Source organism: Oncorhynchus gorbuscha, linkage group LG10 (assembly GCF_021184085.1).
Source record: "Oncorhynchus gorbuscha isolate QuinsamMale2020 ecotype Even-year linkage group LG10, OgorEven_v1.0, whole genome shotgun sequence".
NCBI classification, from domain to species: Eukaryota; Metazoa; Chordata; class Actinopteri; order Salmoniformes; family Salmonidae; genus Oncorhynchus; species Oncorhynchus gorbuscha.
Genome location: NC_060182.1, coordinates 67,594,044 through 67,610,554, shown reverse-complemented (window position 1 = coordinate 67,610,554; position 16,511 = coordinate 67,594,044). Strand labels below are relative to the sequence as shown.

Here is a 16,511-nt window from a genome sequence, read left to right as displayed (position 1 = left end):
GTGCCAGCAAAGAAGATCTTCAAAAGTAAGGCATGAATTATATGTTATTTCTGACTTTTGTGTTGTGCCTGGCGGGTTGAATTATGATTTTCATGTGTATGTTTTATGGGGTGCCGTCCTCAGATAATAGCATGGTTTGCTTTCGCCGTAAAGTCTTTTTGAAATCTGACACTATGGCTGGATTAACAAGATGTTCATCTTTAAACTGGTGTATAACACTTGTATGATTTATGAATTATTATTATGAGTATTTCTGTTTTTGAATTTGGCGCGCTGCTATTTCACTGGGTGTTGTCAAAAGATTGACGCTCGAAGGAATCACTAAGAAGTTAACAGGAAATCCAGCTCCTGGCTGTGGCCGGTGCACATCAGGGCACTGTTCTCCCAGGCGTCAGACACATCAGGGTCGGTGCTGAACTGCACCAGAATTTTGATAATGTCCAGTTGGCCAAACTCACAGGGCAGTCTTAACAAGGGCCACAGGGACCAGTGGAAGCAAAATCACCTCATAAGATATAAAATGCATATTCTATCGTAGGTATTAAATACTTTTCTGCATATGCTTTAGTTTTTCGATGTCAAACCCACCACTGATGTGCCTGCCCAAAGAGCTCTATTTTCATGTAATCTGACCATAGCACCATCTGGAGTTTGATAAACGGCGTTGGCACTTGGATTGGAACCGATGCTATAACCTTAGGAAACCACTGACATGGGCTTGGACCATAGAATGCGAGGCATGTTCCCACCAGCTCAGACAAGCTTTCATATCAGCACTTATTCTAGTTTATGCTGACTTACTTGTTGTATTAGTGATTGATGCCAGTCAGGGTGGAGGCGCAGAACTATCACCTTTGTTATCAGAGTGCTCAAACCCACTGAGAGGAACATGGAGAATTACATTTCCATGAAGCTTGAGTTCCTGGCCCTTAAATGGGCTGTTACAGAAAAGTTAAAAGTGTACTTGCTATGGACCCCCTTTAAAGTATTTACAGATAACAAGCAGTTGTGTAAGCGGTGCGTAACTGGCCGCAGGGAAGTCAGGCGCAGGAGGGCAGAAATGGGTAAAAGCCGGAACTGCACCCAGAACAACAAAATACGGGTTGAAACAACCGGTCGCCAACCAGTCAGAAATGCACAAAACACTACAACAAGCAATTCCACACAGACAAAGTGCAAATCAATACCAGAACATAACAATGGCCATAATGACCATTCTTATGTTTGGAAGGAAAGGGGGATGCTTGCAAGCCAGAAAACACCATCCCAACTGTGAAGCACGGGGGTGCTGGGCCAGGAGGAATGTGCCAAAATTCACCCAACTTATTGTGGGAAGCTTGTGGAAGGCTACCCGAAACGTTTGACCAAAGTTAAATAATATAAAGGCAATGCTACCAAATACTAATTGAGTGTATGTAAACTTCTGACCCACTGGGAATGTGATGAAAGAAATAAAAGCTGAAATAAATCATTCTCTCTACTATTATTCTGACATTTCACATTCTTAAAATAAAGTGGTGATCCTAAGTGACCTAAGACAGGGAATTTTTAATCTGATTAAATGTCAGGTGAAAACTGAGTTTAAATGTATTTAGCTAAGGTGTATGCAAACTTCTGACTTCAACTGTATATAATTTGAGTCCGACAGGCAGTTGGAGATGTTTGAGTAACCTCTATCAATTGCTTTAATGAGTTAGGCGCAAGTACTTTTGACATGTTATGAAGAACCCTACATTTTTTGATTCATGATGACTGCTTGTCTAGCTTGCTAGCTAAGATTTTGAAACTATGAGGTTGACATGATCAGTCCAATCAAAACTATGGTAGATATAATGTGATTTGATGTCATTTAATCTGTGGCCAAGGACCTTGAGCCTTCTTGGATGGGCACTTTTAATGTAAATCTAGGGCAGCACCCAAGTGGGCTTGAACTTTCAAGCTCTCCCTGTAGATTTTGCTGTGATGTAGTGTCCCCATGTGACAGAACACTGAGCCAATCATGGTGCAACTAGAGAAGCTTGCCAACCCCTGCGCTCTATATTTTCTGCTGGCTGCCCCTCCATCACAGAAAGCACTGTGCTAAGCTGAAACACCTGCATTTTGAAGCTGCCTTACTCAGAAAGGCAAAAAAAGAGATAGTCTATGCTGCTTTATTAACCCAATACATTTTTTTAAACATTGTTTGCAAACTGATATGTGACATGAGTGACACGAGTGGTGCAGTGGTCTAAGATGCTGCATCTCAGTGCAAGAGGTGTCACTCCAGTCCCTGGTTCAAATCCAGGCTGTATCACATCTGGCTGAGATTTGGAGTCCCATTGGACAGTGCACAATTGGCCCAGCATCATCTGGGTAGGCCGTCATTGTAAATAAGTATTTGTTCTTAACTGACTTGCCAAGTTAAACTTTAAAAAACATTCATGCAAAACAAGAAAAGTACTACTTTTTAAATTTTTAGCTAAATAGGTCGGGCTGAAATAGGTGGGTGCTTGGGATTCTATATCGATTTGCTCTTTTTAAATATAAATCATCTCATTCATTCATTTCAATCTTGAATTGTTTATTCAAATTGTTTGCCACTAGCTCAGGGCTTAAAAATTACAATCTGTCTACTGAACTAGCATATCACTAGGCCCAAGTTTATTTTCCCCGGTTTTCATTGGCAAAAATAGCTGGCTAACTAACTATGCTAGGTTTTGTCCATTGCCAAACTTCATAAATACTGCAACTTCAACTTCAAAACTCATTTTCTAGTTATACAATCAGGCAACTAAGAAATTAGCTTGTTTTGTTGAATAGTTATGACTGGTTCAAGACATCTGTCCTAAGACTACCGTGACGAAGGATATCATTGCTACTTAACGCAGATCCAAATTCAGTTTTGAGATCTACCAGTGTCATTGGCGTAGGGTTAGCTGGACATTTCTGACTGTTCTTGTCCAGCGTTCAAGGCAACTGGGAACTTGCAACTAATAATTCCAAATCGGAAATTCAGGCATTTTACTCGAGCTTAGACTTTCTAACCTAAAGATCACGGATGTTACTATTTGACTAGATTTTTTAATGAGTTCTCAGTTGTCTAGAACGCACCATTGGAACTGTGACAACGGGCAGCCTATCCCCGCTTGGCTCTATGGGATATGTAGTGATTTTGGCAACACAGACAGGTATATGTACACATTTTTGTACCCTTAACATTTTTTAATCTGACTATTGCATTTGTTGATTAAATCAGACTTCATTCATATAATGAGGAATCCAGGAATGTCACACGTTATTGACACATGAAAACTAGAGAAAATAGCAACTCTACAAAGCGCAATGACTACATTGAGGGCTCCCGAGTTGCTCAGCGGTCTAAGGCACTGCATCTCAGTGCTAGAGGCGTCACTACAGACCCCAGTTTGATTCCAGGATGTATCACAACCGGGAGTGGTTGGGAGTCTCATAGGGCAGCGCACAATTGGCCCAGCATTGTTAGGGTTTGGCCGAGGTATGCCGTGATTGTGAATAAGAACTTGTTCCTAACTGACTTGCCTAGTTAAATGAATGTTTTTAAATGAATGGCTAAATTACTTGTGGAATCAAAGAAAGGGTCCACAGAGCTCCTCCTCACCACTCTACGGGAAAAATTAGCTTCACTGGGATTTTTGTTGTTGTTGAAAGGCATTCCAAGTCGGAAACTCTGACATCTTTCTAGAGCTTAGACTTTCCGACCTGAAGATCACTGATGTCATAATTTTTTCCAGTTCCCAGTTGCCATGAAAGCGCCACTTGTCAAGGATGTATCAGTGCAATATTGGCACGCAACATTTTGTTAGGGACCAAAGGAACAAGTACAACTTGAATTTGTAGGTTTAAAATCTCTCTCGTGGCCAGGGTTGACCTATTTTAAGAAATGCTGTTGGTTGGTGGATTTAACGTCTAAATTCTTTCACAGGCTGATGGAGAAGTTTTGTCAAGATATATTTAGTAGGCTACCACCTTTTGAGGTTAACATAGGGCTAACTTGTGTCATGAATGACACGTTTCCGCGAAAAATGTAGAACAGTTTGAGGTACATTTTACGCGTTTGGTGGGTGTGGCCTGAAGCAATGAGTGACGTTTAACTTTAAATTGTTGCTTATGTTTGCAAGTACGGCTTTCAGATCTCTTAGTTATATCCAACGTTATTAATTAACAACACATGTTTTTCTTGACCAAAAGCGACACAATCCCATTGCCTTCCAGTCAAAAAAACACACTAACCGCTTCACACATGTGACTCTGGCTGTAAGCCAACACTCACTTCCCAGAAATGAGTACTGGGCGGAGATCTTGTTCCTGAAGCTGGAAAGTGAAACTGAGAAAACCATTTAGAATGCGTGATGCTGCTTGTAGCTGGAAGGTTAACATTATCACGTTTGTAAAATTACTATCATCATTATAACCTATGTGTGCTGTTACCTCGACCAATCGGATGGCACGCATGTAGGGTGGTCGGCAAAAGAATGTTGAGTACAGACTATTATTATAACTTTCTCAAAGGGGTGACGACAAATTAAAAAACAGAAAAAGTTTGAATACCACTGACTTAAGGTAATGTATGTGTGTGCAAAAAGACTTATCATTTGGAGCTTACGTGTGTTTACTTAGTGTTTTCAATATTAAAGTTAGTCATTTGTAATTTAGGGGGGTGCTTTCAATATTCAACTACATCATCTGTTATAGATGTTTCAAGATCCGATGTGGGCATTCGTTTTTCGATGCGTAGTGATTTGCTTTTACAGTAGACGCGTTGTTTCAACGTTTCATGTGACCTTTTGTTATTAGATGTGTTTCGCATTCAAGATTTGTTGTCATCATTTTACATTTGAATTGTGGCACAATAATGTTCCAAATACAGTACTTTCCTTTAACTCTATAGAGTTATAAAGTGCACTTTGCCCCGCCTTTTGAAATGTGTGTGTAATGAGAGAGTCAAATGCTGTAACTTTTCTCCCACGGTTTGCAGTTTGCATCTAAATTTCACCCGAAGTTCCACCAACCCTGACTGAGAATTTGACTGAAGCCCAAAGCAGTTAAACCCAAAGCAAACAAAGATGGCACCAGAAATAAACTTGTCTCCACCCACCAAATTTCTGCTGGTACCCGGTGAGCCGTAGGAGCCTTGGAATGACTGGATAGTATATTTTGAGTTGTACATAAGAGGCTCGCCAGAGGAAGAGAAGATAGCACTGTTAAACATTTACCTTGGGAAGGAGGGACTGCGCATCTTAAATACTTTGACAACAATTGAAACATATGCAGCAATGATTGATGCCCTCAATGCTCAGGAGCCTCAGGACTGCTCAGGAGCCTCAGGACTGTCAGGAGCCTCAGGACTGTCAGGAGCCTCAGGACCTGGATGATTCACAAAGAATCAAACAGAACAGTGAGTCAAACAGAACTTCCCAAAACTATCACAATTCTGATCACCATATTCAACATTTGTACAAATAGCAACATATGCACCCATAATGTTTAAAGTTCATAAATACTTATGAAAACATTTAATAGTTGGCCAGGGAGTGTTAAGTACAAAACACTTTGGAATTTACCAAAACAGAACATAATGTGTTGAATCCAGGTCACAGCAACATGTCTGTATCCATCCAAGTATTATCTCACTGAGATAAAGCCCACCAAACTCACAAAGCCAACTCCATGACACTCATAGGTGGTATTCAGTACTATTAAGTATGACTAGCAATCCTGGAAAATAACCATAATAATATGTTTTGTGTCATGGATATTTTCCAGGTAGTAAATGTAGGGTTTCTATTAGGATAGCTGTGAGGCTCTAGTGCACAATGTAATGATATCTTGGTAATATATGAAGGGTGGACTGGAGGAGGGGTGGGCAAACTTTATTGGCTCGAGGGCCACATCGGGATTTTGAAATTCAACGGTGCCACATTTTTGGGGGGACCAATTGTTTGTTAAAATCCATTTGTGGGGGCTTCCCGAGTGGCGCAGCGGTCTAAGGCACTGCATCACTGTTCTTGAGGTGTCACTACAGACCGGGGTTTGATCCCAGGCTGTGTCACAGCTGGCCGTGACTGGGAGACCCATGAGGCGGTGCACAATTGTCCCAGCGTCATCCGGGTTAGGAGAGAGTTTGGCAGGCCAAGATTTTCTTGTCCCATCGCGCTCCAGCAATCCTGTGGCGAGCCGGGTGCATGCACGCTGACATGGTCACCAGGTGTACGGTGTTTTCTCCGACACATTGGTGCGGCTGGCCTCCTGGTTAAGCAGGCATTGTGTCAAGAAGCAGTGCGGGTCGCGTTTCGACGGACGCACGGCTCTCCACGATCACTTTTCCAGAGTCCATCCGGGAGTTGCAGCGATGGGACAAGACTAACTACTGTCGTGGAAATATTCAGTCAATCATATTTCTCAAATACCGGAGCCTGTGAGTTCAAATGGACATTTTTTACAACATAATAAAAGCCGAGCTGGTTCATGAAATCAAGTCATTTTCACTCTTGGTACATACTTCTTATACATTTTTCCTCCTTAAGTCACACTCATAGTAACTCCTCTTAATGACTCATCCCCTCTGGCGTTTAGCCACCATTAGCCTTATTAATTTTAGTTTGGTTTCATATTAGGGCATAGAAACTGTAGAGCCACACCTATAGTTCAAAAATATGTCACCTTAAGACAGGTGCTTGCATGTAGGACCACAGCAACAGTCCTTGGCACTTTACAGAAATAGGCAGACATGTCATCCTGCCAACTCCTCTGAAAGGGACACCCATGATCTGGGAAAAAAACAAAGAGGTGTAACCATAGCAACAGTACATATTAGGCCATAACACAGTTAAAGAAATAACCAGTCTTGTCCACTCCCCAGACAGGTGCATGTCTAATGGTGTCTAATGACAAAGAGCACTAGTTTTGCTGACTATCCTGAAATGTATAATGGCCACACATGTTCTGAAAAATTCTCAATACTTCCAATTGTATTCCACGAAATTGGGGAGAAAAAAGGGCTAGAAAAAATTTACATGTTTTGCGAGCCATACTTTTCCCCCCTTGGATTAGATGGTTTATGAGTAAAATGCACCCTTTTAACCTTTCAAATCCCAAATAGTGAGTAGCTAGTTTACTATCTGTCACGATCGTCGTCAGGGAAATGACCGGACCAAGGTGCAGCGTGGTGAGCGTACATTTATTTTTATTCAGAATGTTGCCAAAAAAAGCAAGAATAAACACGACCGTGAAGCTTACTAGGGCTATATGGGCCACTAACAAAGTAAACTACCCACAACTAAGGTGGAAAAACAGGCTGCCTAAGTATGATTCCCAGTCAGAGACAACAATAGACAGCTGTCCCTGATTGAGAACCATACCCGGCTAAAACATAGAAACAGAAAACATAGAAAGAAATGAACTAGAATGCCCACCCATGTCACACCCTGGCCTAACCAAAATAGAGAACCAAAATAGAGAACCAAAACCTGACTCTATAGGGGAGGGTCCGGGTGGGCATCTACTTCGATGGTGACACAGACACCGCTCCACCTCCGGCTCCCCCCACTTTGGTGGCGCCTCTGAACTAGGGACCCTCGCTGCAGGCCCCGGACGGGGGACCCTCGCTGGAGGCTCCGGACTGCGGATCTATGCTGGAGGCTCCGTGCCATGGATCCTCACTGCAGGCTCCGGGCCATGGATCATCACTGGAGGCTTTGTGCCATGAATCATCACTGGAGGCTTTGTGCCATGAATCATCACTGGAGGCTTTGTGCCATGAATCATCACTGGAGGCTTTGTGCCATGAATCATCACTGGAGGCTTTGTGCCATGAATCATCACTGGAGGCTTTGTGCCATGAATCATCACTGGAGGCTTTGTGCCATGGATCATCACTGGAGGCTTTGTGCCATGGATCATCACTGGAGGCTTTGTGCCATGGATCATCACTGGAGGCTTTGTGCCATGGATCATCACTGGAGGCTTTGTGCCATGAATCATCACTGGAGGCTTTGTGCCATGAATCATCACTGGAGGCTTTGTGCCATGAATCATCACTGGAGGCTTTGTGCCATGGATCATCACTGGAGGCTTTGTGCCATGGATCATCACTGGAGGCTTCGTGCCATGAATCATCACTGGAGGCTTCGTGCCATGAATCATCACTGGAGGCTTCGTGCCATGGATCATCACTGGAGGCTTCGTGCCATGGATCATCACTGGAGGCTTCGTGCCATGGATCATCACTGGAGGCTTCGTGCCATGGATCATCACTGGAGGCTTCGTGCCATGGATCATCACTGGAGTGAGGAGACGTATAGGCAGCCTGGTGTGTGGAGCTGCCACAGGGCTTACCATGCTGGGGAGACATACAGGAGGCCTGGTTTGCGAGCAGGCACAGGACTCACCAGGCTGGGGAGACATACTGGAGGCTTGGTTCTTGGAGTAGGCACCGGATACACTGGGCGGTGGAGGCGCACTGGAGGTCTCGAGAGCCTGCACAACACATCCTGGCTGGATGCTCACCTTCGCTCGGCAAATGCGGGGCACTGGCACAGGACACACTGGGCTGTGCAGACGCACCGGAGACACAGCGCACAGAGCCGGCGCAGGATATACTGGGCCGAAGAGATGTACTGGAGGCCAGGCGCGCTGAGCCGGCACCATCCATCCTGGCTAGATGCCCACTCTAGCCCATCCATTGCGGGGAGCTGGAATGTAGCGCACCGGGCTGTGAATGCGCATTGGAGACACCGTGCGCTCCACCCCATAACACGGTGCCTGACCAGTACCACGCTCCCTACAGTAAGCACAAGGAGTTGGCTCAGGTCTCCAACCTGACTCAGCCAATCTCCTCGTGTGTCCCCCCCAAAACATTGGGGGGGGGGGGGAGTGGCCTCCCGGTGTTTCGTGCCAGACGTGACCCTGTGTAATCCTGGGCCCTTTTACTCGCTGCCTCCGCCTTCCTCGCTGCTTCCACCTGCTCCCACGGCAGGCGATCCTTTCCCGCCAGGATCTCCTCCCACGTCCAGGATCCTTTCCCATTCAGGATGTCCTCCCATGTCCATTCCTCCAGAAAACGCTGCTCCTCTCGGCCACGCCGCTTATTCCATTTGTGGTGGGCAGTTATGTCACGAACGTCATCAGGGAAATGACCGGACCAAGGTGCAGCGTGGTGAGCGTACATTTTCCTTTATTGAGAATGTCGCCAACAAAACAAGAAACACCAAAAACGACTGTGAAGCTTACTAGGGCTATACGGGCCACTAACAAAGTAAACTACCCACAACTAAGGTGGAAAAACAGGCTGCCTAAGTATGATTTCCAATCAGAGACAACGATAGACAGCTGTCCCTGATTGAGAACCATAGCCGGCCAAATCATAGAAACAGAAAACATAGAAATAAAGAAACTAGTGACACTATCAACAAATTACAGGTTACTGTTGTGAATAACAAGTTGACTTACTGGCTAACACATTATAGTATCTTTATCAACAAGCAGGATATCATAAAAGAGCAATATTTTATTTTCTAATTAGGAAAAAGGATGATCATTACAGGAGCAGCAGCAACAATGGGTGCAGGTAAGATAATCTATTTAGTCTTTCTATTTTAGTATTTCTATTTGATCCAATAACTCCACTTATATATGATTGATCTGTATTATATTAGTTGATTTTTGCAAAAAAAACATTGTAAACATACTTTTGATAAGTTCAAACAATGTAAATGGAACAATAATTGCCAGAAAAAAAGAAACACAATATAAATGGCACAATAATTGTCAGTATAAGAAAAGGAATCTCTAGTCTATGCTCTGAACATTATTGGTTAAGCCCTTTCTAGGTGTTACCTTCAAATAATTTCACAGTTGTGTTCCTACTTTCTTTTGTCATTTAGGCCTAAGTCATTCACATTATAGTGATACCATTGTCAAACCTCCTATAACAGCGAGCCATGTATGTTTTTGGTTGTTTGCTCGTTGCATGCTCTTGTCTGCTGGGCCTTCACAGCTGCAGCAGTGGTGGGGGCACCAGTAGCCCTGGGAGTGGCAGGTTTGACTACTGTTGGGGTTGCTGCTGGAGCAACTGCAGGGGGCGCCGCAATAGGTAAAATCAAAGAAAGCTTTAATGGCATAATGGAATAAAGGAAGCCAATAGTAGTGTTTGTGATTATACTGTTTAGATCATATGACTTATTGAGTAGAATTTATCATTGATGATTGACTTAGTCATTTTCTTCTTTGCTCTTAAGGATGTGTATCCTGTGTGTATCCATTTTGGGTCACCTATGTTCTTTAGCTCACTGAGCTGAAGCCTAAAGTCACAAAGCCACCTCCATGACATTCATAGGTTTAAGTGGTATTCCGCATGACCAGAAGTCCTTCAACATATCTATGATGATGCATCAAAAAGCATAATCGTAGATTTTTCCCAGGAAGTAAATATAGTATTTCTATTAGGACAACTATGAGGCTTTCATATGCAGTGTATATAATTATATTTTGGGACTATATGAAGGGTGGGCTGACGGGCTAGAACACTTTTCTTTTTTTAAATCACATTTATTTTTCAATCAAATTGATTTATAAAGCCCTTTTTACATCAGCCGATGTCACATAGTGCAATACAGAAACCCAGCCTAAAACCCCAAACTGCAAGCAATGCCAATTTAGAAGCACGGTGGCTAGGAAAAACTCCCTAGAAAGGCAGGAACCTAGGAAGAAACCTAGAGGAACCAGGCTCTGAGGGGTGGCCAGTCCTCTTCTGGCTGTGCCAGGTGGAGATTATAACAGTACATGGCCAAGATGTTCAAATGTTCATAGATGATCAGCAGGGGCAAATAATAATAATCACAGTGGTTGTGGAGGGTGCAACAGGTCGGCACCTCAGGAGTAAATGTCAGTTGGCTTTTCATAGCTGATCATTCAGAAGTAGAGAGAGAGAGTTAAAAACAGCAGGTCTGGGACAAGGTAGCCCTTCCGGTGAGCAGGTCAGGGTTCCATTGCCGCAGGCAGAACAATTGAAAAGAGAAGCAGCAGGTGGACTGGGGACAGCAAGGAATCATCAGGGCAGGTAGTCCTGAGGCATGGTCCTAGGGCTCAGGTCCTCAGAGAGAAGAAAAAGAGTTAGAGGGAGCATACTTAAAATCACACAGGACACCGGGATAAGACAGGATAAATACTCCAGATAAACTGTAACAGACTGATCAAAGCCCCCTGACAAACAAACAATTACAGCATAAAGCCCTTCAACCTTTTGAATCCAAAATGGTGGGTACCTAGTTTTACAATCAACAACCAAGGTTTCTCTGATGGATTGGGTGAATTACAAGTTGAGTTGCCATAAAAGGAAGTTATCTTAAAATAAGCAATATTTTCTTTACCATTCAGGAACAGGTACAATTGCTGCAGCAGCAACAGCAACAGTGGGAGCAGGTAAGATTATTTATTTAGTCAGCATGAATTCAAATGATCAATTACCAGCTTCAAATAATTTGTATAGATGTACAGTATTGCTACTTTGTTTTGTTGTTTAGGCCAAACATTCACATGACAGTGGTACTATTGTCAACCTCCTATAACATGAGGCCAGGTATGTTTCTGGTTGCTTGCTCAAGTGTTTCTGCTGGGCCTTCATAGTTGCGGCAGTGGCAATGGCACCAGTTGTCCTAGGAGCGATAGGATTCACTGCTGGTGGGATTGCTGCTGGATCATATGCAGCAAGCATGATGTCTGCAGCGGCCGTGGTAAATGGAGGTGGGGTAGCAGCAGGAGGTCTTGTTGCTGCTCTACAGACGGCAGGTAAATACGAAGAATCCTACAATCTTTCGATGAAATAAAGATAGCCAATGTTGGTGTTTGTGATGTCATAAATTACTAAATCACATGACTTGATGTCGTTTATCATTGCTGTTTGGATTTCTTTTTATGTGGGACAGTGACAGATGTGTATGTGGTCAACCTAGGTGCTGCAGGGCTTTCAGGAGCGGCTACAGCGGCGGTGGGAGGTGCTGGAGCTGCGATTAGTGGAGCCTTGGGATGGGTGGCCGCAGGAGCAGGGTTCTCAGGAGCAGCAGCAGCTACTACAGCAGCTACGGCAGGTGTGTGAGTGGCAGTGTAATGTAAGCAAGTTTGTTTCTCATATATGGGATAGTGACGTGTGTGGTCTTCTCTAGGTGCTGTAGGGCTCTCTGCAACGGCTACAGCAGCCGCGGGAGGTGTTGGAGCAGCAGTTGGGGGAACAGCAGGATGGCTGGCTTCAAGGACTTGGACACCTGAAAAGGAGGAAGGAAAAGATACAGGAGCAGCTACAGCAGGAGGTTTGTCAGATTCATTTATCATTGATTAATTGGTCTTGTAAGTCAAATTAATGTTTGTCCTCTAGTGCCAAGGACTGTATAGGCTAAGGTTGGTTCTTGTAGGTAAGCTACCACTATGGGGCAGTAGTCAAAGTGCAAGCAGTAGTTGTCACTTTATTGCATACATGAAAGGACAAGGTACTTTTGGTAGGTAAGGTAAATGCTTGATCAGGTGTGGTGAGTTGCAGGGAGGGGGCGTGGCCTGAAGGTAATTGGGATAAGAGCCATGATCCTTCACAACAGTAAGTATGTTTGTATCGTATGTGGGACAGCAATGTGTGTGGTCTTCCTCTAGGTGCTGCAGGGCTTTCAGGAGAGTCTACAGAGGCTGTGGGAGGTGTTAGAGCAGCAGTTGTTGGAGCGTCTGAAGGGAAGGGAGGAGTCGAGGAGAGAGAGCTTTCAGGAACGACTACAGCAGCTGCAGAAGGTGTGTGGGGAGTCATTTATCATTTTAACTGGTAATGTAAGGATATTTGTGTCTTGTATGTGGAACATCGATTTGTGTGGTCTTCATCTAGGTGCTGCAGGGCTTTCAGGAGAGGCTACAGAGGCTGTGGGAGGTGTTAGAGCAGCAGTTGGTGGAGCGGCAGAATGGCTGTTCTGGCTGACGTCTAAAAAGGAGGGAGGAGAGTAAAGAGGGAAGAGAGGAAGAGAAGAGATCCCGGAAGAAAAAATAACATATTGATACTGCAACATTCATGAAAGTGTTTTGAATGATTTCATAATGGTGTTATGAGTGCATGTGTATACCCCCTTTGGTGTTGCCAAACATACATATATATCCACTCAACATGTGGTTAGAGCGTTGGGCCAGTAACCGAGCGGTTGCTGGAACGAATCCCCAAGCTGACAAGGTAAAAAGAAGTCGTTCTGCCCGTGAGAAAGGTAGTTAACCCAGTTCCCCGGACGCGGAAGACGTGGATGTTGATTTAGGCAGCCCCCCTGCACAAAGCATATTCTGTTTTAGGGATTAATATGAATTTAAAATAATTTGACATGTTTTGTATGAATCAGGTCATGAACATATGGACTTTGAAATGAACAAGGGAGAGGTTAAATGTAGGCTAAGTCTGGCATAAGCATGCAGCCATATAGTCCTATGATCGTAACGATACATACGTTCAAGCTTTTGGCAGCTACTGTATCTGTCTCCATACCAGATAGCTGCCAAATGGTTGAACATACTGTAGGTATCATTAGGATTCCGCAAGACACCAGTACTAAAAATGATAGCCTAAATTGCAATGCCTACAAGTTGAAGGCCTATTTGTTTATTTGGATAGGCCTAAATTAAACATTGAATTATTCAAGTAATAGGCTTAAGAACTTTGGAGAATTTAGATGATTTTGAATACACACTTGGATTTCAATAAACAAAAGGTTAAGACTGTTCTATTCTCTTTTGATTTAGTTCCTATTGCAACTCAGACAAATGACAGAATGGATGACATACTGACTGACTGAACTGAATGAAGGATGAATTAAATGTTAAAATAGGTTGATGAGTTGCACGCATCATGCATGCTCTGCACTTTATTTGGCTAGTAGTCAAATAGGCCTACATTTGAGTATATATGATTGCATGCCTTCAGAAGGGCATCTTCTGGCTTTACTCAAATTATTACCTAAAAATGATCAATTGAAAGTGTGGGTTCACAGCTCCAATCCAGATGTGTTGTTCATTACTGAGACGTGGTTAAGAAAGAGTATGTTGAACACTGATATTAACCTTTTAGTTTATAACGTTTTTTGGCAAGACAGATCTTCCCAAGGTGGTGGTGGAGTGGCAATCTTTACCAAGGAACATCATCAGTGCTCGGTTGTCTCCACCAAGTCTGTCCCCAAACAATTTGATTTGCTGGTTTAAAGCATTAAACTTTCAAATAGCTCTTTGTTGACTGTTGCTGGGTGTTATTGTCCTCCATCAGCACCGGCCTGTACCCTACCTGCCCTAAGCTCTCTCCTGGTCCCTTACATTAAGTCTGAATTTGTCAAGCTAGATGACCTAAACTGGGACATACTTAAACCACCTGACCAAGTCCTAAAGCAATGGGACTCCCTAAATCTTTCTCAGTTTATTACCAATCCAACAAGGTATGACACACAAAAGGCTACTCTCCTTGATGTTATCCTCACAAATAATCCTGATAGGTATCAGTCTGGTGTTTTCTGTAATGACCTGAGTGATCACTGTTTTACAGCCTTTGTTTGTAATGGCTGCACAGTGAAACGACCTGTCCTGATTTGTCATAGACGTTTGCTAAAAAACTTTACTGAGCAAGCCTTCCTTCATGAACTAGCCTCTGTAACTTGGTATAGAATCAGCTTGATCCCCTCTGTATGAGACGCTTGGAACTTCTTTTTTAATATTTTCAGTGATATTGTCAAAAAACACACCCCCATAAAGAAAATGAGAATTAAAAACAGGTTCAGACCCTGGTTGAACTGTGATCTGTCAAAGTTACTTCACCTCAAGAATTCCATTTGGCGAAAGGCTCAGCATACACATACTCAGGCTGACTAACTCTCGTTCAGGCAAATGAGAAATAAGTGCACTCCGGCTATCCGGAAGGCAGAAGTTAGTTACTTTAAGGAGCAGTTCTCTCTCTGTGGGTCTAACCCCAAGAAGTTCTGGAAAATGGTTAAAGACCTGGAGAATAAACCTTCCTGCTCACCCACTTGGCCAAAAGCCAGGGAAATGCACCGCGGCAAATTATATAAAAATCAAACTTTCACTAAATCACACATGTAAGATACTAAATTAAATCTACACTCGTTGTGAATCCAGCCAACATGTCGGATTTTTAAAAGGCTTTTCGGCGAAAGCATAAGAAGCTATTATCTGATGATAGCACAACAGTAAACAAAAAAAGTTGAAATTGGGCATGCTATTTATCCAAAAGTGAAAATGTTGCCCCCTATACCTTAAGAAGTTAAGGTGAGAGCCCCTATTATCTCCAAGCCCGTCTCTGACCTTTTTAACCTGTCTCTCCTCTCTGGAGAGGTTCCCATTGCTTGGAAGGCAACCACGGTGCATCCTTTATTTAAAGGTGGAGATCAAGCTGATCCTAACTGTTACAGGCCAATTTCTATTTTGCCCTGTTTATCAAAAGTGTGGGAAAAACTTGTCAATAATCTACTGGCTGGCTCTCTTGAAGTCTACAGTATTCTCTCTGGTATGCAATCTGGTTTCCGTTCTGGTTATGGATGTGTCACCGCAACCTTAAAGGTCCTAAATTATATCACTATTGCCCTTGATTCTACGCAATGCTGTGCTGCTACTTTTATTGACTTGGCCAAAGCTTTTGATATGGTAGACCATTCCATTCTTGTGGGCCGGCTAAGGAGTATTGGTGTATCTGAGGAGTCTTTGGCCTGGTTTGCTAACTACCTCTCTCAAAGAGTGCAATGTATAAAGTCAGAACATCTGCTGTCTAAGCCACTGCCTGTCACCAAGGGAGTACCCCAAGGCTCGATCTTAGGCCCCACGCTCTTCTCAATTTACACCAACAAAATAGCTCTCTCATCTATTTATATGCCGATGTCTTATACTAAGCTGGCCCATCCCCGGATTTTGTGTTAAATGCTTTACAACAAAGCTTTATTAGTGTCCAACAATCTTTCTCTGCCCTTAACCTTGTTCTGAACACCTCCAAAACAAAGGTCATGTGGTTTGGTAAGAAAAATGCCCCTCTCCCCACCGGTGTGATTACCTGCTCTGAGGGTTTAGAGCTTGATACAAGCTCATACAAGTACTTGGGAGTATGGCTAGACGGTACACTGTCCTTCCCACAACACATATCAAAGCTGCAGGTTAAAATCTAGACTTCCGATTTTCTCTATCGTAATCGCTCCTCTTTCACCCCAGCTGCCAAACTAAACCTGATTCAGATGAACATCCTACCCATGCTAAATTACGGAGAAGTTAGTTACTTTAAGGAGCAGTTCTCTCTCTGTGGGTCTAACCCCAAGAAGTTCTGGAAAATGGTTAAAGACCTGGAGAATAAACCTTCCTGCTCACCCACTTGGCCAAAAGCCAGGGAAATGCACCGCGGCAAATTATATAAAAATCAAACTTTCACTAAATCACACATGTAAGATACTAAATTAAATCTACACTCGTTGTGAATCCAGCCAACATGTCGGATTTTT

The 16,511-nt window shown here is 43.3% G+C and overlaps 1 protein-coding gene across 2 annotated transcripts; it reads left to right on the top strand.

Moving 5' to 3' along the window:
- The first annotated feature begins 4,323 nt into the window (after positions 1 to 4,323).
- Positions 4,324 to 13,751, top strand: LOC124046400 (interferon alpha-inducible protein 27-like protein 2B). Of its 2 annotated transcripts, XM_046366732.1 has the most exons (10): positions 4,324 to 4,578; positions 4,994 to 5,413; positions 9,539 to 9,583; positions 10,013 to 10,108; positions 11,392 to 11,436; positions 11,641 to 11,802; positions 11,967 to 12,101; positions 12,177 to 12,320; positions 12,655 to 12,786; positions 12,878 to 13,751. In XM_046366732.1, the coding sequence occupies exons 2-10, from the start codon at positions 5,299 to 5,301 to the stop codon at positions 12,991 to 12,993; spliced, it is 990 nt and encodes a 329-aa protein (XP_046222688.1). In that variant the 5' UTR covers positions 4,324 to 4,578; positions 4,994 to 5,298; the 3' UTR covers positions 12,994 to 13,751. The 2 variants fall into 2 exon arrangements, with proteins under 2 accessions (XP_046222688.1, XP_046222689.1); XM_046366733.1 differs by lacking the exon at positions 4,994 to 5,413 and having other exon boundaries at positions 4,328 to 4,578.
- The last annotated feature ends 2,760 nt before the right edge of the window (positions 13,752 to 16,511 follow it).